The 26176-nt window shown below is 50.2% G+C and overlaps 1 protein-coding gene and 1 long non-coding RNA gene across 9 annotated transcripts in view; one reads left to right on the top strand and one right to left on the bottom strand.

The window, feature by feature from the left end:
- The window catches only part of Fhad1 (forkhead associated phosphopeptide binding domain 1), a 102066-nt gene extending 91604 nt beyond the window's left edge, over window positions 1-10462 (bottom strand). For 3 of the 8 annotated variants that reach the window (XM_050152154.1, XM_050152214.1, XM_050152162.1), the window contains exon 1: window positions 7082-8225. In XM_050152154.1, coding sequence (XP_050008111.1) covers window positions 7082-7336 — 255 coding nt within the window. In that variant the 5' untranslated portion in view covers window positions 7337-8225. Of the gene's footprint in view, window positions 1-2000; window positions 2920-7081; window positions 8226-10228 lie in introns of those variants that run through there. The other 5 variants (XM_050152176.1, XM_050152167.1, XM_050152196.1 and 2 more) reach the window with 3 other exon arrangements.
- On the top strand, window positions 1370-25089 carry LOC126507623 (uncharacterized). Its single transcript, XR_007593594.1, has 4 exons — window positions 1370-1846; window positions 3112-3417; window positions 15514-18951; window positions 24771-25089. It is a non-coding gene; the product is annotated as an uncharacterized lncRNA (long non-coding RNA).
- Window positions 25090-26176: the final 1087 nt, after the last annotated feature.

Genomic DNA, 26176 nt, shown 5'->3' with positions numbered 1-26176 from the left:
CACCAAGGTAAAACTGTTCATCTTGGAGGGAAGGTGACGTTAAAACAGATGAAACAACAGAAAGTTCATCTAAGGCAGCGGTTCTCACCCTTCCAGATGCTGCCCGCCTCTGAGACAGTTCCTCCAGGTGTGGTGACCTCCCACCATAAAATTGCTGGTTGCTACTTCAAGACTGTAATTTTGCTACTGTTGTGAATTGTAATGCAAATATCTGTGTTTTCTGGTGATCTTAGGCACCCCCTGGGAAAGGGTCGTTTAACCCTCCTCCCACACACATACACAAAGGGGTCGTGACCCACAGGTAGAGAACCACTGTTCTAAAGGGAGGGGAAACATCCCATCCTGCTGGGAAGCTCTTTTAAGCTAGGGAAGGAAGCAACTCAAAGGCATTATTCAGGAAATTCCAGAAACTACCAGAGGTCCCTCCCTCCCCAAGCTTATCTAAGCAGTGGACTTGCCAAGAGAGACAGACAGACAAGCTGAACTTCCCAGAAGAAGCATTGCTACCCAGAAAGGACACTCCAACCTGCTGAGCTACTGCAGGCTGTGCAGTGTGCTCCAGGTTCCCAGCTTTATGAGCCATCACCCACGCTGGCATGGGCTTTTGTGATATGGCTGTCTTTGAGTCATTTCTGCTCCTGCGAGTAACCCCCACCCATATGCCCATAAGTAACCCCAATAAAACTCATTGATCCACCTAGTTGGACTTTGGTGGTATCCGCACTTTGGTCTATCATTAGTTCCCTGTCTGAGGTGTATAGATATTTTTTTCAAGTCTCCCCAGAAATAGTGTCACGCAGCAGGCACCTTCACTGCTCCTTGCCTTAACTTTTGAGACAGTGTCTCTCACTGCATCGATGCTGTGGATGGACTGGCTGGCCAGCAAGCCCATGGCTCCTCCCACCCACTCACGCCAAGTCCTGGACTTTCAGAGACCTGACTTTTCGTCAGGAAGCTGAGAATCTAAGCTCAGGTCCTATCCTCATTTGTTTCTTGGTTGCTGAGGTAAATGCTGACCAAAAACAATTTGGGGGAAGGAAGGTTTATTCGGCTTACAGTTAAGGTTCAACACGGACAGACATCAGGGCAGGGACCTGGAGGCAGGAATGGAATTGGAAGCCATGGAGGAGTGCTGCAGAGTGGCCAGCATCCAGGCTTACGTCCAACCACCCTTGTTAACTACCCAGGCCTATCTGCCCAGGGACGATAACACCCAGAGAGGGCTGAACCCTCCCACGTCAACCAGCACCCAGGAACACGCCGCACAGACATGCCCACAGGCCAATCTGATGCAGGCCAGTCTTCAGTAGCGGTCCCTCCTTCCAAGTATGTGGGGCTGACAATCAGAATCAGTCAGAATGGCGTTCCAGGCTCATCGACATTTTAGATGTTACTACTGTTGGCTCAGTGGCAAATGGTATCACACACATATGATGGACTGTTAATCTGTGGGCTTATCCAGTGGGACTGAGTCACGCCATTCTGACTGATTCTGGCCTGAGCGCTGTGAGATAGTAAGTGTAGCACTGGAGACAGAAAGCTAACGTAGCGAGGGAAATGTTCTGTTCTAACAGCTGCCAGCGGCGGTCCCAATCACTTCCCATCAGTGCAATCTCATGACACCGTCAGCACAAAGGTCCCTATTGCACATGCTCAGAAGCTGTGGCTGAAGGAGAGACTACACAGCTTGTCTGCATCCTGTACCCTACTGGGCAGAGCGAGCTCACCCTCTTGCCACTAAAAACCAACCAGCCAGTTTCCCGTTCTTTCTGCCCGCTCAAGAGTCTCTCAAAGCAGCAGAGATGGCCAACTGCAAAGCCGTTTGTGGGGAGGCTCCATCTTCCAGGTACGTTCTGCACTGAATGCTTAGCCTTGCCTGCCCACGCTACCGAGGTTCTGTTTCTTGACTTGCTCTCTCTCTCGGGGTTTCTGCTGCTGTGGAGAGACGCCACGACCACGACACTCTCACGAAGGAAAAGCATTTAATTGGGGCGACTCACATTTTGAGAGGTTTAGTCCATTATCACCATGGTGCAACACGGTGGCATACAGGCAGACATGATGTTGGAGAAGCCAAGAGTCCTGTAGCTTGGCTTGCAGGCAAAAGGAAGTGGCCTGAGACACTGGGCGTGGTTTGAGCGTACCTGAGACTGCAAAGCCCACCTCTGTGGCACACTTCCTTCCACAAGAGCACACTACTCCAGCAAGGCCACACCTCCTATAGCGCACTAGATAGCCGAAGGGAATAGACTCCCTTTGGGGGCCATTGCCTTTCAACACAACACTCTTGCCAAACCATACTGCTGGTCACCGAATCCAGGACCTTGCACTGGCTGCTGGATGCCCTTTGCAGGCCGACTCTGGCAGGCTTGTGTTTAAAGAGGCAATTAGGCTTTGTTTACTCTGAGAACCTGCCCTTTGTACCCCAGGTAGGACTCAAGGGCTACCCTGGTACAGCCTCCAGATCCACTTAGGGAAACATGTTGTTACCCTAATTTCCCAGCAGAGGGCGCCGGCTCACCGCGTTGCCTCAAAAGAGAATCACGAGCTTGTCAGCTGGTTTACTGTTAGGCTCATTAAGGATTACTCGGCTTTAGGTGGGTGGCTGCTGCCTTAGTATCTCTGGGAGCCCACAGGATGTTTAGGTGTTCCTCAAGCCACATGGGGAAGCATGGAGTCAGTATCACTTCTGAAACCACTCCTGACTGGCTCTGTGGTTTTGGCTTTTCCAAGACCCATTTACGCACTTTGGTTTATAAGCAGATAATAACATCAATAGTGGTTTTTATCCCATAGGGTAGCATTGTGTGTGTGCATATTCGTATGTGACAGTGTGCATGTGTGTGTGTTCAAGCGTGTGCATTCATGTGTGCCAGTCTCTTTCCTTAGGTGCTGGTCACCATATTTTATGGCACAGGGTCTCTTGCTGGCCTGGAACTTGCCAGTATGGCTAGTCTGGCCAGCCAGGGAGCACCAGGCTTCCCCCTGAGTTACCCCTCTATGGAAGCAATCTCACAGACACACCTTCAAGAGATATGCTTCCCGAGGGATTCTTTTTTTTTTTTTAAAGATTTATTTATTTATTTATTTATTTATTTATTATGTATACAGTATTTTGTCTGCATGTATGCCTGCCGGCCAGAAGAGGACACCAGATCTCATTACAGATGGTTGTGAGCCACCATGTGGTTGCTGGGAATTGAACTCAGGACCTTTGGAAGAACAGCCAGTGTTCTTAACCACTGAGCCATCTCAACCACTGAGCCATCTCTCCAGCCCCTTCCGGAGGGATTCTAAAGGCTGCTACTGTAACAACAAGATCAGTTGTCACAGAACTAAGGGAGGTGGAAGAGAGGATGCTGCCAGAAGAGAAGAGGCTAGCCGGGATGTGGAAGAAAAGAGGCTGGCCGGGATGTGGTAAGAGGAGGAATCTGCTAGTTAGGAGCCTGCATTCAATAACCAAACTCACAAGCAAGTGCAAAGCCCATCAGCCGCTGGATAGGGACCTTTCTCCATTCAAAAAGAACTGAAGGCCTTTCCCAGCAGAGCTCAAATTACAATCGTGTTCACCAGGCGCAGAGATGTGCACCTGCCATCAAAGCTACACGTGTGACAGAGGCAGGAGGATCGCTTGAGTCCAGGAGTTTAAGACCAGTCTGGGCAACATAGTGAGACTCGTCTCATAAACAAAGAAAGGGGCTGGGGAGGTGGCTCAGTTGGTACTCCACTTACCATGCAAGCCTGAGAACTTGGCTTTTGATTCCCATCGTGAATGACAGGCATGGCAGGGGCAGCTGGAACCCTAGCCATGGGGGTATATAGGAAGGTAAAGACCAGGTGGATCCCAGGAACCCAGACTTTGAGCTCCAGGGTCAGTGAGATGCTGTCTCAAAATTTAAGTTGGGTCTAAGAGATGGCTCAGTGGTGAAGGGGTTTGAAGAGCTCTGAAATCTCTTAGCTGTGCTCAGGGAGCTCACAACCTGCTGTAACTCGGCTCAGGGGGCTCCCACACCATCATCTGGCCTCTGCAGACAGCCACACAGGCACACACGCATGCACACACACATGTGCACACACACACAGAGGCAGAGAGAAACAGAGAGGAGAGAGAGAGAGAGTCAGTAACCATCTCCAATATTAAAACGTACAAATTACACTTCAGGGTTTAGCACTGAGCTGAGCTGGGTTAAGTCAGGGAGTGGAGTCTAATCACATTGTAGCCAGAGTGCCCATTTTGAAATTCAGTCCCCTCCCTTGCCGGGAGTCCTTCAGTTCCTTTTTCCCCTTGCTCTCCCAGACTGGACCAGAACCTTAGTAACCACCCTAGGATCTCTCCCCTCAACCCCTGCCTCTCAACCCCCTTCCCAGTCTTCCTTATGGGCCCCACTGCTTTTCTTCTGGGACTCTGGGCTCACCACGTGTCCTCGCACTTCAGGGCCTTTGCACGCGGAATTTCCTTGCTCCCTTGGGTAGCTGAGTCCTCCCTGACCTTTGCTGATCTTTCCCTGATGCTGACATGTGACGGTCAGCTGGTCTGTGGGCACGCACGGCCTGTATGTGTCTGCTTCCTGATTGCAAGACCGTGGGGCTCTGCCCTAGGTGCTTTTGTGCCAGGTAAATATTTGTGAAATGAACGTGTGCTGAGAACAGTGGAGACCAGGCTGGCTAAGGTGGGCTTCCTGCTGCCATGAGGAAGCCAAAACCTGCACAGGGGACAGAGAAAAGTCTGGAAGGAAACCCTGGAGATGAGCCTTGGCTATACCTAAGTTCCATGATCATGTTTGACTTTTCCCCTTGTACTTAATTGGTTTATTTAGTTTCATTTTTGAGACAGTCTCACTATGTAGCCTTTCTTTGGGCTGGGACTTGCTAAGTAGACCAGGCTGGCCTTGAACTCCATAGAAATCTAGCTACCTCTGCTTCCCAAGTGCTGGGTATAAAGGCCCCTGCCGTCATGCCTGGCTACTTTCTATGATTTTAAGTGCTCGACTCCCTTTCATCTTCAGAAAATTTAATGTCAAAATACAATGACATCTATGCCCCGTATGAGGTTGGGTTTACCAATTGAAAGAAATCTTGGCGAACAGGTTCCCCATCTTTTAGAATTAACCTAGGGAAATAAAACTATTTATTGTAAGTTTTTTTAAAAATTACATTTATTTATTAATTTGGGGGTGTGCCCGTGCCATAGCACACATGTGGAGGTCAGAGGACAACTCATAGGGGCTGGTGTTTTCCTTCTACCATGTGACGCTCAGGATTAAACACAGGTGATCAGACTTGGCAGCAAGCCCCTTTGCCCACTGAGCCTCACCAGCTCAACTTTATTCAGTGGAGTGAATTTTTAAATTTGTATTTTTACACGTGTGCGTGCGTGTGGTGGTGTGTCTAGGTACCAAACACACATTGCTAGGTGACCCTGCCATCACATTCCCAGGCATTTATGCCCTCTCAAAAACTGCATACAGCACTGTGCTGGCTGGATGTCTTGAAAACTTGGTGCAATCTGGAATCATCTTCGAAGAGAAGCCTCAATTAGGAAAATGCCTCCCTCAGATCGACCTTTGGACAAGACTGTGGGATTCTCTTGATTCATCGTTGGTGTAGGAGGGGTCAGCCACATCACGTGGGCAGGTGGTCCAAGGGTTGTTTAAGAAGGCAAGCCAGTAATGGTGTTCCTCTGTCACCTCTGCTTCAGTCCCTGCCTTGAATTCTTGAATTGAGGTCCCTCAATGCTGAGTGGCGATCAGAACACGTAAGCCAAACAAACCCTCTCCTCAATTATGCTTTTGGTCATGGTGTTTAATCACAGCACTAGACAGCAACTGGAAACGAGAGGCTGTCTGCAATGGTCCTGAACTAGCGATAACCACCGTGTCTTGTACACAGATGGATAATGAACAGCTGTGTGTCCACTCCACCGAATACTACCCAGCAATAAAAAGGAACAAGCTAGCAATCTAAATACATCCCCAGGCCTGAGTAAAAGGGAAAACAAACCAAACCAAACCCCTAGCGCAAGAGGTCACACACTGTATGATGTTACTGATACAACTTTCTCCAAACAACAGACTTATCAATACGAAGAAGAGAGTCCTGGTTTCAGGGTTCAGGGGTGGTGGGAGGGGCTGCTGTAACTCTGAAGTGGGGGTCCAGGTCTATGATGGCACAGATGTTTTGCATCTAGGCTACTGCGTATGAATCCGCACCTGTGATATAACCATGACCACCTGCTCTCCACGGGCCACCCTCCCCCACACATACAGAACCGTGGTCCCTGCCCTGGCCTGTTTTGATGCTGATATAAGTCACACAAGTGCAATCACTGAGGAAACAGAGAGAAGTGCGTGCTCAAGTTCCCTCTACTGTGTTTGGAACCTTCTGTGAATCTTTAGCTGTTTCAAAGAAAGGTTATTAAGGATGCGTGGGGCGAGGTTGTGGGCAGGGCACCTGCTCTCCTGCTGGAGGAGGCTCCGCCTCCTGCCTCTCTGCCCTTCCATACATATTTTAAGCTGCTTAAATATTCAAAGAGACTCCGAGCCTTTGTTTTTATTAGTCATTTCTTCCACTTCCTTAGCTGTCGGTGAATGGAGGCTCTGGACCAAACCACAGCTCATCAGAGAACAGAGTGAGATCAGAGGAGACTGTGGCTAAGCCCAAGGCTTCACCTCAGAGCTTTCTGGACTCCAGGGTCCCCTCACAGGCAGGCTATGGAAAGGGAAAGGTCTGGAAAAAGAGAGGCCTCCCCTGACACAGGGAGGGCAGTTCAATGCACCTGCTCTGTGAACACCTTCCAAACTCACCCAGAATCAGAAGACTGCTTCTGGGCAGGGGACAACTTGGGACGTAGGAAGATGTGTTCAGCAACAGGTAGAAGGCCCATCACCTCCAGGTGACACACAGCTCCCCTTCTCCACCCAGAAGATTCCTACACACGATAGTGGATCTTTGGCGGCACAAGAACTGAGAACCGAGGTGGCTGCTTGCCTGACGTAGCCGGTAGGACTTTGAGAGCCTTGCATCTGGCCCACACTAAGGAGCACTGGGGTTAGCAAGGGGCAGGGGTGGGCTGTGTTCTTACCTTTAGGACGAGGTCCGAATCCGCATGCTTGCCAATTGTGGTGCTTTTGTTTAGGACAAAAAAGCCATCTGCGCTCTTCAAATAGGCTTTCATTCTCTCTGATTTCCCTGCGGAGTGGTTCAGAAAGACTTTGGTTAGAGAGACACATTCTAAATCAGACTGGGCTGGATGCGATCTCCACTGGGTCCTGAAGGGGAGATCTGTAGAGACAGGAAGTGGCCAGGTGGTGACAAGGTCACGCCTTCTGAAGGTCATCTCGCCTAATAGTGATCACCAACAGAGAAGAACTGAAATCTGATAATCACACTCAAGGTATTTTAGAAATATATTTATTTCTATTATGTCAGTGTGTGTGCTTTAGTGTGTGTGTGCTCACCAAGTGCATGCAGAAACATACAGAGGTCAGAAGAGGGTACCAGATCCCCTGGGATTGGAGTTACAAGTGGTTGTGAAGGGGGGTTGTGCTGGAGAGATGGCTCAGAAGTTAAGAGCTCTGTCTACTCTTTCAGAGGCCCTGAGTTTGATTCCCAGCAACCACATGGGGCTCACAGCCATCTGTAATGGGATATGGTGCCCTCTTCTGGCACAAAGACATACATGCAGATAGAGCCCTCATATGCAAAAACTAAATAAACAAATATAAAATGCCCCCAAAACCGAAAATCAAGTGGTTGTGATCTGCCATGTGGGTGCTGGGAACTGGACCTGGGTTCTCTGGAAGAGCAGTAAGAACCCTTAACTACTGAGTCCTCTCTTCATCCCCCTGATGATATTTCTTAACCGGGGGAAGCAAAACCAAAGCTCTAAATAACCCAAGCACACCCTGAATGACCGGATGATGAATGCCCACCTAGTTATCCATGACCCCCAAAGCTCATGCAGATTAGTTACAGCCCAGCACTTACTAGTACAGAGAATGTGGGTGAGTTAGTCTCTCCTCTGCTGCCTGGTTCACAGCAAACTCTGCTACCATTGATGCTAACCTGGGCTTCTCAAATTCCAGTTCAGAGACCCACGCGCTCCCTCTGAGTTTAAAGCTCCAAGAGCTGGCCCCTGAAACCCCAGGCACCAACTGATACTTTCTCCGTAAATCACCGAATTTCTCCATAGATTGAATTAGGAAAGAGTGATTTCTTTTTTAATTTTAAAACTCTGTGTGTGTGTGTGTGGGGGGGGGCTGGAGAGATGGCTCAGCGGTTAAGAGCATTGCCTGCTCTTCCAAAGGTCCTGAGTTCAATTCCCAGCAACCACATGGTGGCTCACAACCATCTGTAATGAGGTCTGGTGCCCTCTTCTGGCCTTCAGGCAAACAGACAGAATATTGTATATTTAATAAATATTAAAAAAAAACAAAAACAAAAACTCTCTCTGTGTCGCTGTCCTTGTCTCTCTCTCTCTCTCTCTCTCTCTCTCTCTCTCTCTCTCTCTTCATATTTGTGCAGGTGTCCATAAACCTCAGTAAATATATTTAAATCATAGGACAACTTGCAGGAGTCAGTCAGTTCCCTCCTTCTTCTGTGGGCCGGTGATGGGAATCAAACTCAGATCCTCAGGCTTGCTCGGCAAGTACTTTTACTGGCTGAGGCACCTCACCAGCCCAAGGACTGATTTCTAGGGATGATGTAGGAAGATGAAAGAGTCTATGAGATCAGAACTCTGCACAGATTTCCCCCAACATTGTATTATGGGAATGCCAACTACACAGAGAGCTTTAAAGACAGGGAACTGGGTGTGGTGGTGCATGCCTGGAACCCAGCACTGTGGAAGTTCAGGCAGGAGGATTGCGAGCTTGAGGGTGGGCTAGAGTACATAGGAAGAAAATCAAATGGAGGCAGAAAGATGGGTCAGAGGCTGAAAGCACTGACTTCTTGGGTTCGCAAAGGACACAGGTTTGATTGTCCCAGCATCCACATGGTGGCTCATGACCACCCATAATCCCAGTTCCAGGGGATCTGATGTCCTCTTCAGACCTTCGTGGGCACCGAGTGGACACAGTGCATGAACATACAGGCAAAACCCCAGAAAGAAAAGAGAGTAGAGATTGAATTCCTATGAGCTCACCACCCAGATTCTGTAACCAATAGTTTCCTGTTATTGTTATTATCGTTGTTAGGTTTTGGGTTTTGAGACAGGTTCTCCAGTAGCCCAGGCTGATCTGAAAACTCACTGTATAGCTGACAATGACTTTGAACTCATTTTTTCCACCTTTCCCTCCCAGGCTCTAGGATTCCGGGTGTGTACCACCATGCCCAGCTGGCTGTGTTTTCTTTCCCACCTACCCACCATCCATTTGTATCTCTGTCTCACAATGCACTCTAAAGTAAGTTCTGCACAGTTTAAAAACACTGTGTATTACTCAAATATTGATGTGGATGCACCTTTCAGTTTGAATCTTGGGACCCTTTGCCATCCTGACAGTGTTGGTCCCTACTCCATCTCCAGTGCCCAGAGCTGCCATGCCAGGCAGAGACAGGTGTTCAGTAAAGACTTACTGAGCGAGAGGACAAAACGACACCTCAAAGGAAGGTCAACCTCTAGCTGTGGAGGGTACCACCTGCCTTTCATCCCCCCTTTCTCTATTAATCCTAGACGGAATTGTGGAAGCTCAGACTTCTTCCGCTGCCTTGCTAGGCGGCGTTTCTACACCTTAGTCTCATCCTGTGCGGTCCCTTGCCTGCCTGAAAATACTGTAGTCATTTGAACGTGCTAAGTTGTGGATTGGCTCTCTCTTCATGCCCCACCAAGAGCCAAACGGCTTCCATCATACGTGGGTCAGAGATGGGTTAGAAATGGGCTACGGATTGAACATTCTGGGAGGGCTACTTAGCCTGGGCGCCAGCTGTGTACTTCCTCTGCGTTACAGCCAGGCACGTGAGGCCAGGCAAGGGGACCTCTCTGATGGTTGGTGGATGACCTCCAAGGCAGAGTGTTCCCCTCCTAATCCGGGCTGCACCGGGTGGATGTCCTAGAGACCTAAGGTCCCATCACGATGCCTCTGGGGACAGGGTGTGACTGCACTTAGAGAGGAGGGGTTGGTGCTTGGGCAGCTGTCCTGAAACAGGAGCCTGGATTGGAGAGCTTGGGGCGGGGACACGCCTCTTCCCATCACCACTGCTCTTTGCCAGTCGTCCCTGGAATGGCACTCACCTGGCAGGAGGAGGAAGCTAGCGTTCTGTCCTCCTCCGAGAGCCCCACGGGCTGGGAGCCGCTTGACAGCTCCAGGGCAAGGCGGCCTGCCGCGCTCTGCTGAGTCTCCAGCTTGGCCCGCACCCCGCGCTCCTGCTCGGCCTGTGTACGCGCGTAGCCATGGCAACGCGGTGGGCTGGGTCAGCAGGTGAGGGGCGTGGCCTTTGCGGGGGCGTGGCCGCGCTCTGAGCACCCGTGTTCGTTCTCTCTCTCTCTCTCTCTCTCTCTCTCTCTCTCTCTCTCTCTCTCTCTCTCTCTCTCTCTCTCTCTNTCTCTCTCTCTCTCTCTCTCTCTCTCTCTCTCTCTCTCTCTCTCTCTCTCTCTCTCTCTCTCTCTCTCTCTCTCTCTCTCTCTCTCTCTCTCTCTCCTCCTCTATCTCCTCTCTGCGCGCGCGCGCTCAGGGTGAGGATCAGGTATGGACTATGTTTCCAGGCAGTCCGAGAACACCTCATTTTACAAATGGAGAAACTGAGGCTCGGAGACCCCACAAACTTTTATAAAACAGTGATCGAGCTCAGAGGGTTCGATTTGCTTCTCTCTGTCGAGGTGGTGGGGTGGTGACACGTGGGTTGGGAGGTTGGAGAACCTTGGGGGTTAGCGCCCAGTCTCACTCAGACACATCCCTTCTGGGGTGACTGAGGATGGTGTTAACCAGACAGAACCAGGATTCTTTCTTTGTGCTAGGGACGGGCTGTTTCCGACCTCACAGCCCTCCCATCCTCAGCCCTTCATCCCTGTGAGAGAGACACTTAGTCTGTCTCTGTATGCATTGTCTGGAGCCCTAGACACGCTAGCCTAGCCTGTATAGCGCCAATAGCCAAACCTGACAGGCTTGTTCAGTGAGCACGGGGCCAGCAATGTCTTGGGATGACTGGCTTCTATGTGCATAGGTGAGCAAACACCACCCATAAAGACCTTTTCATACTACTGGACTCAGTGAAACCCAGGAGCACTGTGGGGGGGGGGGCGGGGGGACTGCCCAGGGTCAACCTTCTGCAGCGTGTGTGGCTGCCAGCCCATTCCCATAAGGGATTCTAAGCTCCCAGTGAACAGATTTTCAGAGTCCCTGGAATAAACAGAAAGCACCCAAGCCTGATCAATCTTCCATCCTGATTCCAGGCAGTCCACGTTCGCTTGGGAAGCAACAAAAACCATTCTAATTGCATAGGGCTTTATACTAGTGCTTCCTGAGTGGAGTGAGGCCCCTCTTAAGCAATGGGCAGGGTCTTAATTAGGGTTTCTATTGCGGTAACAACACACCATAACTAAAAAGGAAGTTGAAGAGGGGAGGGTTTATTCAGCTTACACTTCCACATCACTATTCATCAGCAGAGGAAGTCAGGACAGGAACTCAGAGAGGGCAGGGACCTGGAGGCAGGAGCTGATGCAGAGGCCGTGGGGGAGTACTGCTTACTGGCTTGTTCTTCATGGCTTGCTCAGCCTGCTTTCTTACAGAACTTAGGACCACCAGCCCAGGGGCTGGCTCCACCCACAATGGGCTGGGCCCTCCCCACATTGATCACTAGTAAAGAAGATGCCCTACAACTGGACCTTATGGGGGCATTTTCTCAACTGAGGTTCTTTCCTCTGTCATGACTCCAGTTTGTGTGTCAAGTTGCATTGAGACTAGCCAGCACATCGGGGTGTTGAAAACACTGCCTTTGAAGAGGATACTCAAGACTCTGGTGCCTGTAACCAAACGGCTGAGTTCTGGGTGGCTTGGGGGTGGATGCGGGGGGGACACAGAAACACTCAGGGGAGTGACTGCGGCAGCGAGACACTGGAAATGCCAATGAGACTGCTACTTCCTGTGAAATCACTGCCCTTCTGACAGAGGTATGAAGCCTGGAGACACGGAAGGGGCCCGCGGCCACACCCACTAGGCAGCCGAGCAGGATCTGTGGCTAGACTGATCGTTTATGATGGCCGGACAGAGTTTTCTGCGCAGTAGGAGTTACATTCGCATCTTGATCCTTACTGGACTAGAGACTTTGTATGGAATGTGATTCCCTCTCTTGTGCTTGGGCGGCAGCCCTGGGCTACAGCTGCCTGTCAGACACTCCCAGAGGGAAGTAGCCTGTTCTGTGCAACCGGGCTGTACTGCCTACCTAGTGCTCAGCAGGTTTAGTGCATCCAAAGGCATTTTCAGTTTACAATATTCTCCCCCCTCCTTTTGGCATGTATGTTCACGTATGTGCAAATGTTTCTGTGGATGAGCATGCAGGCATGTCTGTCTGTCTGTCTGTGTACATGCGGAAGCAGGAAGACAACCGTGACTGTCATTTCTCAAGGTCTGTACTCTTTTTTTTTTGTTTAGACTGGTAGTTTGAATGTAATTGATCCCAATAAGCTCATAGCATTAATAGGAGGTGTGGCTTTGTTGGAGTAGGTGTGTTCTTGTTGGAGGAAGTGTATCGCTATGGAGGAGGGCTTTGCTCAAGCTACTGCCCAGATACTCAGACCACTTCCTCTTGCCTGCAAGTTGTAGGACTCTCGCCTACTTCTCCAGCACCACGTCTGCCTGCATCCTGCATGTCCCACCATGATGATAATGGACCGAACCTCTGGACTGTAAATGAGCCACCCCAATTAAATGTTTTTCTTTACAAGAGTTGTGGTGATCATGGTGTATCTTCACAGCAATGGAACCCCTAACTAAGACACAAGGTCTCTCAGTGTCCTGAAGTTCAGCAGTAACCTAGGCTAACTAGACAGTGAGGCCCCGGGGCCCATCTATCTACATTTCTCCAGTATCGGTATCGCACGCACACGTTACCATGCTTACGAACCGAGATTACAAGACCATGACCCTGCACTTGCTCAGCACGTTACAGAACTAGCTTCTGAGTTGTACGTTTTCAATTTATGACAACGATATTGGGCCATAACCTGTTTGTAAAGCAAGGAGTATCTGTAGATGAATGTAACCAGGGAGGTGTCCACTCTTAGGCACCATGACTGGCAGCTGTCACAACTGAAAGAATGACACCTGCTTGCTACCTACTTCCCTGCCTTCTGAGCAAATTGAGTTCCTGTCCGTCTCAAAGATCCAGGCGGAGACAAGGTGCAAGGAAATGGATCACAAGCCAAAGGGGGCCATCTCAGGTTTGTCCCCCATCCCAGCCGCTGTATTCTGGGAGTCCAGCTTTTCTCCTGCAACTTCAGCTCCCACAGAAATCTCATTTCTCCTGCTGCCTTCCCCTGACTGCCTTTATCCCCTCTCTGGAGACCTCCAGATGTTTCTACTTCTGCTCTTGTGTTCCAGAAGGAGGTGAATGCTGGCTTCAGCTCCAGTGAGGAGAGGCAGGAGGCTCTATGGTTGGTTCAAAGGAAGTTACTGGTCCAGTAGCCCAGTCTAGAAGCCCCTGGCAGACCTGTGATGTAATCAATACTAACTGTCACATTTGGGCTCCGACGGGTAGTAGATCCTAAACCTGACCCCGAATCAGGATCACCAGATCCCTAGGCCACCGTGCTGACGGGCAGATTGTGTGGCACTCGATGACAAACCACGCCAATGTCTTTCTGCTTGCACAACTTCTGGGTACGCAGAGCAACATCTAGAGTGTGCTGCCCCCATGATCCTTTTTTCACATGCGTGAGTGAGGTTAGGTAGGAGTGGACCAAGACGAGGACCCCCGAGAGGGTGGAGCCACTGAGATGGGGAGGCGAATGATGCCCCAAGCTGGGGTGCACACCTCTGGAGAGCCCAGAGCTTTTGTTGTTTGTAATAACAGCTCTACTATTTTCAAGTATTTTAATTTTTTGTGGGGAGGGCAGTGGTGTGTGCGCCATAGCACACGGGTGTGGAGATCAGAGGGCAATCCAAGGGCGTCGGGTTCTCTTCTCCCACCACATGGGACCCTGGGATTGAACTCGGCTCACCAGGCTTGACATCAGGCACCCTTAGCAACTGAGCCGTTGCCTCAGCAGAGGCTGGAACTTTTACAGGTTCCTTCTCTGCCGTAACAACTGGCGATGGTCAGCTTTAGCTGCTGTGTTCCTCACAGAAACTGTGGGGCCCAGGAAAGGAGGCGTGGGAACTGCATGCCCAGGGAGATTAAGATGTGAGAACAGATAGCTTACTCAAGGGTGACTCATCCAAGCCACCTGACTCCCTGGCCACTTGGACCCACAGTGGCTCTCTGAGGCACGTCTCACGGAGGCGCTCTTGTCTCTGTTAGTTGTACAGAAAATTCTAGAAGGCTTTGGTGAATGGGGGTCTCCATCAGTGGCCGAGTTCCACCGTGTTGAGAAAGCTTCCTCCAGTCATTGGCATGAGATGACCTCATCTGTCACTGGATTTGTGGCATTTTACAGGGTGTTCTCAGAAGGCCTGAGTCATCTCAGAGGTGATTTGGGGGCGCAAAGTGGCTGTTTCAGGTCATTCCTGGCTCTAACTTTTCCTTTCCTTCCCAAGCAGGTTGGCTTGGGCCTCTCTGGTCATTTCTTTCTCCTCGGGTTTCCTCTGAATCATTCCATTGGACTGATGACATCCGGCCTCGTCCCCACACTCTGCATAGACTCTCTCTCTGGGAACAATTGCTCTTTTCTTTCCGAGCTCTGGTCCACCCTCGTCTGTTACCCCGTCTCTCCTGGGAACGGATTGTCGTTCAGAAACTTAAGCCTCCTAGATTGTCCCCTCTAACCCAGGTCTGAATTTAGACCAGTCAAGAGCTGAGAGACAGGAATGTTCCCGAGTCACTGGGATCCAGTAGAGGCACCGATTGCTCTGTGAGGCTCAGAAGAAACTGAGGTAGAGAAGGGGAGCTTGTTCTTAAGTGACCCCATCACTCGTGTGTTGAAGGCTTTGTCTCCAGTTTATGCTGCTCCTGAGATGTAGTGGGAACTTTAGGAGTGGAAGAGGTGGGCCACTGAGAGAGCGCTCTTGGAAGGGAATGTCTTCTTTTCTCCTTCCCTCTTTCCCTCTCTCTCTCCTTCTCCTTCCCAGGCACCATAAGCTGTGCAAACTGGCTTCACCACACACTCCCAGACCAGACACTCTGCCGCATAAAACATGGGGCTAAGCAACTGTGGACGGACACCTGTAAGACAGGAAGGCCCAAACAGACCTTCCCTTCTGTGTCAGCTAGTCACTCAGGTGTTTTCCAGCAGTGAGGGAAAGCCGAGCCGAGGGGACAAAGGGTGGGAGCCAGGCTGAGTGTGGCAGGGTGGCTAGACAGGTTAGGCAGCCTTGGTCAGCTCTCATTTGCTGATGTCCATATTGATCTAAAAACCTTCTGCAGCTCCATGGAACCCAACGTCAGCGTGAACTGGGCCAGCTTGAGAGCAGACTCATTGTGCGCCGTGAACGGATGTCAGCAGGTCTGTGCTGGCTGGTCTTCTGTCACTGGACACACAAGCTAGAGTCATCTGAAAGGAGGGAGCCTCGACCGAGAACATGGCTCCATAAGACCCGGCTGTAAGGCATTTTCTTAACTAGTGATTGATGGAGGGCCCAGTCCATTGTGCGGGGTACCATCCCTGGGCTGGTGATCCTGGGTTCTATAAAAAGCAGGATGAACATGCCAGGACACAGCACCCCCCCCCTTCCATGGCCTCTGCATCCACTCCTGCCTCCAGGTTCCTCCCCTGACTTCCCTCAGTGAAGAAGAGCAATATGGAAGTGTAAGCCTTTGAATAAACCCTTTCCTCCCTAGCTTGCTTTTCGGTCAGGTGTTTCATCACAGCAATAGAAACCGTAACTAAAGACAAGGTCCTTTGCTCCTTAACTCTCCGCAAGCTGCTGCCCCAGATGGAGTCTCTGAAGAGTTAGTCACAACAGGGCAGCTCCAGCTCCAGCCCTTCCACCCCTCAGCCTTGGCTCCCAAAGGGAAGAGTGAGATCTCCCTGTCAACTGCTCCTCAGCTTCTCTGGCTGGGTCACATGCCATCCATAGAACTAGGGATGGAATCTCGTCTGTCACAAGGAGGCTGAGGGTCTGGGCTGAGACTGGGAAGAACATGAGGACAGCCTCACAGCCACAGTCGGCTGCTGTGTCCCCCAAACCTCTTTATTTCTCAGCAGTACTCTCGCCCCACCTTTTAGAGAAAGAGCCTCACCATGTAGCCCAGGCTGGCCTCAAGCTCCTGACACTTCTTTCTGTGTGTCCTGAGGGCTTTAGACTGTCCACCTGCCTCTCCCTTTGATTTGTTAGAGTTCCTGGGACTTGGTCCTTGCTGTGGTTTGAATGAGGAATGTACTCCACAGATTTGTGTATCTGAACACTTGGTCCCTTGCTAGTGGTGCTGTGTGGGGAGGTTATGGAACCCTTAGGAGGTGGAGCCTCGTTGGAGGAAGTACATCACTGGGGGTGGGCCTTGAAGTTGTATAGCCTGGCCTCCCTTATTCGTCTCTTCCTCCACTTCCTGACTCCCAGGCTGGCCCCCTGCTCCTCCCGCCAGGACAGCGTGATGGGCTGTATGGTGAACCCTTTCTCTCCATAGTTGGCTTTTGTCGGGGTATTCCATCTATCACAACAGAAAAGGAACAATACAGCCTGTAGACGCCTCCCGCCTGGGTGTGGCTGCGCTGGGGAGCTTCGGTGCTTGCTCCTGCTTGGCACAGTTCTCAGATACAGAAGCCTACTTAGACTCTGCCCTTTATTGTTACCAGTTCTTTCCAGCCAAGCTGTGTGATTTGACACCCCGCGCTGAGCACAGAGGTACCTGGTTCACGTAGCTGTAGCTGGTGTAGCTGGTGTAGGAGACAGGGGTCCAGCGTCCATCTCCTACATATGGGTATTATACCTTCAGCTTTGTTCTTTTTAAAAATACATCAGCAAGCCAGGCGATGGTGGCGCACGCCTTTAATCCCAGCACTCGGGAGGCAGAGGCAGGCGGATCTCTGCGAGTTCGAGACCAACCTGGTCTACAGAGCTAGTTCCAGGACAGGCTCCAAAGCAACAGAGAAACCCTGTCTCGAAAAAAAAAAAATACATCAGCAAAACAAAACAAGAATATATCAGCAACAACTACAGCAACAAATCATTGCTAAGTGATGGTTTGAGGCCAACTGGGTCTACAGAGTGAGTTCAAGGGTAGCCAGGGCTCTGTTACACAGAAACCCTGTCTTGAAAAAATGAACCAAAACCAAAATATATTTATGTATCTTATTATTTATTTATTTGTGTGTGTTGTTTTATTTCTATTTCTGGGAAGGAAGGCATTGAGGTTTCTGTAAAAACTGTGCTGTCTGTAGATAGCTGTCGGTGGTCTGGACATTTTAAGCTATTGATGTTTCTCATCCACAAACATGGGGTTTCTGTCCATTGTGTTCTCTCAATTTCTCCCGCCGGTGTTGGTAATTTTCACTGCTGGAATCATCCACTTGGCTTGGCGGCATTGCCTTCTAGGTGGTTTATCTTTTGTTGCTCCTGTGAGTGGAGGTGTTTGTGAGCGGGGTCATTTTCTTGACTTCTCTCGCAGTATTTTGCCGTTGGTAGATGAAGGGCTGCTGGGTCATGCTGCTGACTCGCATCCTGAAATTGCCTTTATTGTCACTATCATTATTATGATTTGAGGGAAAGTCTCAAGTAATAGGGATAGGCTGACTGTTGTGACTAGGGACTAAAGAAACGACAGACACACAGACCCAGACATTCGTACTGAAAAGCTGGGATTGAGCGGGCCATGCCCTCTGAGGGAGGTACACTGCCATCAGACTCAGAGACTCAGTGTTTACTGTATACCTCGGAATGGAGGGGCAGCTGATCCAGACAGCTGGACAGGGGCTGGTTTAGCAGGGAGGATTCTGCAAGGAACCAGTCTAGAGCTAGAAATTTCCCAGAGGAGGAAGCTGTGATGGATAGTTTCTGCTCACTCTGGGTTCAGCGGAAGTCAGTCATTTGCAACATTTGTAACATATGCTGTCCCCAGGGCCTTACCTGGGGAAGACTTTGCCATTCCCCTGGGTCTGAGGCATTGGGGTCCGTAACATGGCTATGATTGTGTCAAGAACACACAGGTACTCAGTCTTTCATCTGCTCCTTACACATTCGCTCAGGGCTTCCTCCGCTCTCTACAGTCTCATGTAGCCCAGGTTAGCTTCAAGCTCGCCAGGTAGCCAAGGATAGCCTTGAATTTCCAGTCCTCCTGTGTCTACCTCCTGGATGTGGAGAATTACAGACGCTCACTACTTCGCCTAGTTTCTGAGGTTCTGGGACTAAACCCAGGCTTCAGGTGTGCTAGACAACTACACCCTCAGCCCTAGTTAATCTCCTTAAAAAGTCCTCTTTATTGTGTGTTGGGGTGGGGTAGGATGGGCAGAGAGCAGCGTGCATGGGGCCTGTGGAGGTCAGAGGACAGCTTGTGGGAGGTCGTTCTCCCCAGCTCTCCCCTGCAGTCACGGAGGTTCCAAGGGTCAAGCTCAGGCCATCAGGCTTGGCAGCAAGCACCTTTTTACCTGCTGAGCCATCTTGCCAACCTGGTTATTCTATTTTTAATGAGGCCAAAGTTGATAAGTGGAATCAGTCATAACAGACTGATCTGTCTGTGATAAGTCCTCATCAGTTCTTTTTCTGTTCCTTCAATAATCTTGTTTTTGAAAGACCCTACAGACCCCCTCCTCAAAACCTGCAGCAGCCAGCCTGCTCTAGTAAGAACATCCCATGTGCTTGAGAGAGCAGGATGAGATAGGAAGACTGCAAGGCAGGATATCAATAAGATAGGACATCAACAAAGCAGGTTGACTGCAAAACAGGATATCTATAAGATAGGAACAGGCTGACTTTTGCTGACACCCATGCTGAGAGAGGAAACCATTCATGCCCCCGCCTCATTCCGATAACCACGCTTTTTTTGCTTCTGTAAACTTGCTTTTTGCTCTTCCCTATAAAAAACCTGCCCTCCAGTTGGCAGGCGCGCAAGTCCTCCGAAAGACTTGCCGCCCGCAGGTACCTGTGTTCACCCAATAAACCTCTTGTGATTTGCATCCGTATGGTCTCGGCCTGTTCCTTGGCATGGGGAGGTCTCCTCCTGAGAGAAAGTCCTCTTCGAGGGTCTTTCATTTGGTGCATTGGCCGGGAATTGAGACCCCCCCACGCAGGGACTACCGACTCACCATCGGGAGGTAAGCTGGCCAGCTCCAAGTCAGTTGTCTTCCGTGTTCTTTGTTGAGTTGTCTTCCGTGTTCATTGTTGAATTCTGTACACTCAGATCTGGGTGCGCTGTACCCAGCGGAGGGAAGGGGCTGACGAGCCCGGGACTTCTCCCCCGCAGTCCTGGAAGACGTTCCAAGGACACCAGGACCCCGGGCCCTCGGAGGTCAACCCGCAAGGGTGTCTGGAGCCTTCGGGGCTCAATCCGTAACTGGAGGACACTCCAGTATCTGTAAGGGCTAAGAGTGACCAGGTCACTCCTCTAGTTCCCAGGAGGCATGACCTCCATCTGAATCTGTAATGCTGCGCAGCTTCTGATTTTGAGTTTGGTTTTGTTTTTTTGTGTCTTTGTTTTTATGTTTTTTGTTTTGGTATATCTGTTTGTACTCGAGTCTAAATCTGGTGCCGTGGGACAATCGTTAACAACCCCTTTGAGTCTCACTTTAGATCACTGGCCTGATGTCCGGGACCGAGCAAACAATCAATTGGTCAAAGTGTGAAAGGAGAAATGAGTGACTTTCCGTTCGTCTGAATGGCCCACATTCATAGCCGCAGGACGGCACTTTTAACCTTGATATCATTTCCCAGGCGAAGGAGCGGATGTTCGACATAGGACCTCAATCCCCTCTTACTCCCACGGCCCCTAAGGCATCCCCTCCCCCGGGAGGGGAGCCGCTTTCCCCCCTTCCCTCTGCTCCAACCCCTACTCCCCCCCCCCTTTCCTTACATCCTACTATCCTCAAAAAAAAAAAAATCCACTCCACCCCCGCCTGTTCTTCCCCTGGACCCTGAATCTCCCCTCGTAGACCTCCTACTGGAGGAGCCTCCTCCATATGCAGGACCAGCGAGCCCGGAGGGACCTGAAGCTGCGGCAGCCGAGGCACCCCCACAAGAATCCACAACCCCCTCACCTATGGCTGGCCGACTGAGGGGCAGATGCGAGCCACCGCCTAATTCCACCTCCCACGCCCTTCATGGACGCAGGTAGGGGACCTACGTCTTTACTGCCAGTTGCTCACAGCGGGTCTCCAAGGGGCAGCAAGCTGCCCCACCAATTTGGCCCAGGTTAAGCAAGTAATACAGGGAAATGAAGAGATGCCCTCAGCCTTCTTAGAGAGGCTCAAGGACGCTTATAGGATGTATACCCCCTATGACCCTGAAGATCCAGGACAAGCTACGAGTGTATCCATGTCTTTCATTTGGCAGTCTAGTCCAGATATTAGAAGCAAATTGCAGAGGCTTGAGGGTCTCCAGGGATATACTATACAAGACCTACTAAAAGAGGCAGAGAAGATTTTCAATAAGAGAGACTCCAGAAAAAAAAGAGGAAAGATTATGGCAGAGAATGAAAGATCGGGAGGATGAAAGAGACAAGAGGAGAAACAAGGAATTAACTAGGGTGTTGGCCACCGTGGTTCAGGGACAGAACAGAGAGGGAGACAGGAAGGGAGAACGACCTAGGGCCAAGGTGGACAGAGACCAATGCGCCTATTGTAAAGAAACGAGGACACTGGTTTAAGGATTGCCCCAGGAGGAACAAAAGGACCTAGGAAGCCCAGGCCCCAAACCTCCCTCCTCACCTTAGAGGATTAGGGAACTCAGGCCAGGAGCCCCCCTGCCCTGAGCCCAGGACAACTCTTGATGTCGGGGGCACCAGTCACCTTCCTAGTAAACACTGGGGCCCAGCATTCAGTCCTGACCCAGACTACAGGGCCACTCAGCGAACGATCTGCTTGAGTCCAAGGAGCCGCTGGTGGCAAGAGATATCGATGGACGACTAATCGGAAGGTTCAGCTGGCTACCGGTAAGGTGAACAGCCCGACTCTCTTTGATGAGGCCTTACACCGGGACTTGGCAGACTTTCGGGTCCAGTACCCCGCCCTGACATTGCTCCAATATGTTGATGACCTCCTCCTGGCGGCCTCTTTGGAGAAAGAATGTCAGGAGGGCACAAAAGCCCTCCTACAGACATTGGGACGATTAGGATATGGGGCATCAGCCAGGAAGGCTCAGATATGCCAGGAACAAGTCATTTACCTAGGTTATCAATTAAAAGATGGACAGAGATGGCTGACCGAGGCGCACAAACAGACTATCACTAACATCCCTGCTCCCCGGAACCCCCGCCAGCTGAGAGAGTTTCTGGGAACAGCGGGATACTGCCGCCTCTGGATCCCAGGGTTTGCAGAGATGGCTGTACCCTTGTATCCTCTGACTAAACAAGGGACAATGTTTGATTGGGGAGAGGAACAACAGAGGGCTTTCAAAAACATTAAGAAAGCCTTATTAGCCTCCCCTGCTTTAGGCCTCCCTGACATTACCAAGTCTTTCGATTTGTTCGTGGATGAAAAACAGGGTTACGCTAAAGGGGTCCTAACTCAAAGAACTGGGCCCTTGGAGGCGTCCTGTAGCTTATCTCTCAAAGAAACTCGACCCAGTAGCTTCAGGGTGGCCACCCTGTCTGCGAATGGTAGCAGGGATTGCAGTCCTCACCAAGGACAAGGGTAAAATGACTCTGGGCCAGCCATTGACTATCCTGGTGCCCCATGCGGTGGATGCCCTGGTCAAGCAGCCTCCAGACCGCTGGCTCTCTAATGCCCGCATGACCCATTACCAAGCCATGCTCCTGGATAAGGACCGGGTGCACTTCGGACCTGTGGTCGCTCTTAATCCTGCGACCTTGCTCCCCCTGGCCGAGGAAGCGGAACACCATGACTGCCTCCAGATCCTTGTGGAAATACATGGGACCAGGCCGGACCTGACGGATCAACCCCTCCGAGATGCTGACTATACTTGGTATACGGATGGCAGCAGTTTCCTGGCAAATGGGGAACGAAGAGCGGGGGCGGCAGTGACAACAGAGACTGAGGTAATTTGGGCAGAAGCCCTCCCCGCAGGCACCTCCGCCCAGAGGGCTGAACTTATCGCTCTGACCCAGGCACTCCGGATGGCAGAAGGTAAGAGGCTAAATGTTTATACGGATAGCCGATATGCCTTCGCCACGGCTCACATACATGGGGAAATTTATCGAAGACGAGGGCTGCTGACCTCAGAAGGAAAGGAAATTAAAAACAAACTTGAGATACTGGCACTCCTAAAAGCCTTATTTTTGCCCCAAAAATTAAGTATTATGCACTGCCCTGGGCATCAAAAAGGCCAAAGCCCTGAGGCAAAGGGAAATAGACTGGCAGATAACACTGCTCGAGAGATTGCCATGAAATCAACCAAGACCTCCCAAGCTTTCCCCTTGAAGAACGGGGAAGAGGCCCAAGCCTCCAGTTCGTTACCCTATAGTAAAGAGGACATTGATCTCCTAAAGAAAATGGGGGCCACATATGACCCCAAAAAGCAACATTAGGTTTTCAAGGAAAAGATTATTACTTACATAAATTGACTCATTTGGGGCTAAAGAAGATAAAAACCTTGTTGGACAGACAGGAGTCAGGCCAATACCTCCTGAACAGGGATGGAGCCCTGCAAAAAGTGACTGATGAATGCCGAGCCTGTGCTCAGGTAAATGCAGGCAGAACCAAGCTTGGTCCAGGAGTTCAGGCACAGGGACATCGTCCTGGAGTACATTGGGAGATTGACTTTACAGAGGTTAAGCCAGGTCTCTATGGGTACAGATACCTCTTGGTGTTCATAGACAACTTTTCCAGGATGGGTGGAAGCCTTTCCCACCAAACACGAAATCGCAAAGGTGGTGACCAAAAAGCTCTTGGAAGAAATCTTTCCCAGGTACGGAATGCCTCAAGTCTTAGGCACCGATAATGGGCCTGCCTTCGTCTCCCAGGTAAGTCAGTTGGTGGCCAAACTCCTAGGGGTCAAATGGAAATTACATTGTGCATGTAGACCCCAAAGTTCAGGGCAGGTAGAACGCATGAATAGTGCAATTAAGGAGACCTTATCCAAATTAACGCTTGCAACTGGCACTAGAGACTGGGTGCTCCTCTTACCACTGGCCCTGTACAGGGCCCGCAACATTCCGGGGCCTCATGGACTGACACCTTTTGAAATCCTATATGGAGCACCTCCCCCATTTATAAATTTCTTTGATTCAAACATTGCCGATTTTGCTGACAGTCCTTCTCTGGAAGCTCATTTACAGGCGTTACAGATTGTGCAAAGAGAGGTTTGGAAGCCACTCGCCGCTGCTTACTGAGACCAACTGAACCAGCCGGTGGTACCGCATCCCTTCCAGATAGGAGATACTGTTTGGGTCCGCAGACACCAGACCAAAAACTTGGAACCTCGGTGGAAAGGCCCTTACACTGTCCTTCTGACCACCCCAACGGCACTGAAGGTTGGCGGCATTGCAGCCTGGATCCATGCCTCACACGTTAAGGCCGCCCATACAGCTGAGAAAGCAGAGCCCGCCGCGACCCCAGCACTCAAAACCCCTTAAAGATAAGGCTTAACCGTGGGGCCCTTTGATCATTATATGGGCCCTACTAAGACTGGGGATGGCGACACAAGAAAATAGCCCACACCAGGTTTTCAATGTAACCTGGAGGGTTACAAATCTCATGACAGGATAAGTAGCCAATGCCACCTCCCTGTTGGGAACAATGACAGACGCTTTCCCAACCCTGTACTTCGACCTTTGTGATTTGGTGGGAGAGTCCTGGAACCCCTCAGATCAGGAACCATTCCCGGAATATGGCTGCCATCACCCGGGGGGTGGGGGGTAGGCACAGGGACCACAGCTCTTATGGAGACCAGCCAATTTAGACAACTTCAGGCAGCCATGCATACTGATATCAAGGCGCTGGAAGAATCGGTTAGCGCACTTGAAAAATCATTAACCTCCCTCTCAGAGGTAGTCCTACAAAACAGGAGGGGGCTAGACATGTTGTTTTTGCGAGAGGGAGGGTTATGCACGGCACTCAAAGAGGAATGTTGTTTTTATGCGGACCACACTGGGTTGGTGAGAGACAATATTACAAAGCTTAGAGAGAGGTTAAGACAGAGACAAAGCTGTTCAAATCACAACAAGGATGGTTTGAAGGATGGTTTAATAAGTCTCCCTGGTTTACAACTCTATTGTCTTCTTTGATGGGTCCCTTGATTATCCTCCTTCTGATACTCCTGTTTGGGCCCTGCATCTTAAACCACCTGGTCCAGTTTATAAAAGACAGGCTGTCAGTCATTCAGGCCCTAGTACTGACCCATCAGTATCACATGTTACCACAACAAGAAACCGAGGTTCTGTAATTACTTTGAGTAAAAGATTTTACTCAATAATAAAAAGAAAAAGGGAGAAATGAAAGACCCTACAGACCCCCTCCTCAAAACCTGCAGCAGCCAGCCTGCTCTCGTAAGAACATCCCATGTGCTTGAGAGAGCAGGATGAGATAGGAAGACTGCAAGGCAGAATATCAATAAGATAGGACATCAACAAAGCAGGTTGACTGCAAAACAGGATATCTATAAGATAGGAACAGGATGACTTTTGCTGACACCCATGCTGAGAGAGGAAACCATTCATGCCCCTGCCTCATTCCGATAACCACGCTTTTTTTGCTTCTGTAAACTTGCTTTTTGCTCTTCCCTATAAAAAACCTGCCCTCCAGTTGGCAGGCGCGCAAGTCCTCCGAAAGACTTGCCGCCCGCAGGTACCTGTGTTTACCCAATAAACCTCTTGCGATTTGCATCCGTATGGTCTCGGCCTGTTCCTTGGCATGGGGAGGTCTCCTCCTGATAGAAAGTCCTCTTCGAGGGTCTTTCAGTTTTCATTTTAAATTGGGGCAAAATACACACAGTACAACATTTTCTGCTTTATCCATTGTTGTAGGAGCTCAATCTGTTTAGCCAGTGACATCTGGGGATAACTTGCCATGGGTGTGGTTTTCTCTGGAGACGTGACCAGATAAAACAGACATTAAGGGCCAGATGAGCTCTCTCGGAGCATGCATGGAGCACGCATGGAGAAGTAGCATGGTTGGTGCTCTTCCCTCTCTGGCAGAACAGCTGGACAGAGTCAGCTGGATCAGTGGCAGCTGTTATGGTAAAAATAAAATGCAGCGGATTCTTAAAGGGACAGGACAGACCATTACAGGGGCATCTGCTTTGTTCTGTATCTGTGAGTTTGTCTTGTCATCGCACCCCTAATAAATTGGTTAGTAGACTTTTGTGAGTTCTCACTTTAAGAATTTTTTTGTTATTTTTTTAAATTACATGGTGTGTGTGTGTGTGCGCGTGCACACGCACGCACGCACGGGCGCACGCTCGCACACACATAGTTATGTACAAGTTAGTGCATATTCCCTCGGAGGAAAGAAGGCATTGGATCCATTGGAGTTGAAGAGCCACCTGTGGGGGCCTGAAAATGTGAGCCTATTTCCCTGTTGACCAAAGGTCAGAGAGTTACAACTTCCCTCTAGTCCCTTCAAGGCTATTGTGCTTCTACCCCAAAGGTCCCACCTAGAAGAAGAACACAGAGTTCTGCTCTCTCAAGGTAATTGTCAGCAGGTGTGGTTAATAGCCAGCCCTTGTACTCCAGGAAAGAGAAGTAGATCTGTCCCTACCTCAAACAAAGACAAAAGTCTAAGGATCCAACTAAGCTCCAGTTCCCTTAAGGAGGTAACTTTGGATTCCACCCGGGGAGTGGTTTGCCTACAGAATGGTTTGGTCTAGTGTGTGAGTGTGGCTTGTTTTGTTCTAGCAACAGAATGTTTAACAATGAATGTAGCCTGCGACCTTCAGTTGGTCTGTTCATTTCCTTGTACCTTGTTAATGCAGTCTTTTGCCTTACTCCTGCCTTTTGAGGTCAGGGGTGTTTTAAGCAGTTGGAAATTAAACAAGGATGAATT

This window comes from Alexandromys fortis, unplaced genomic scaffold (genome assembly GCF_014885135.2).
Source record: "Alexandromys fortis isolate MF-2015 unplaced genomic scaffold, M_Fortis_MF-2015_v1.1 scaffold_26, whole genome shotgun sequence".
NCBI classification, from domain to species: domain Eukaryota; kingdom Metazoa; phylum Chordata; class Mammalia; order Rodentia; family Cricetidae; genus Alexandromys; species Alexandromys fortis.
The sequence above is the reverse complement of the archived record's forward strand: the minus strand, read 5'-3'. Positions and strand labels throughout refer to the sequence as shown.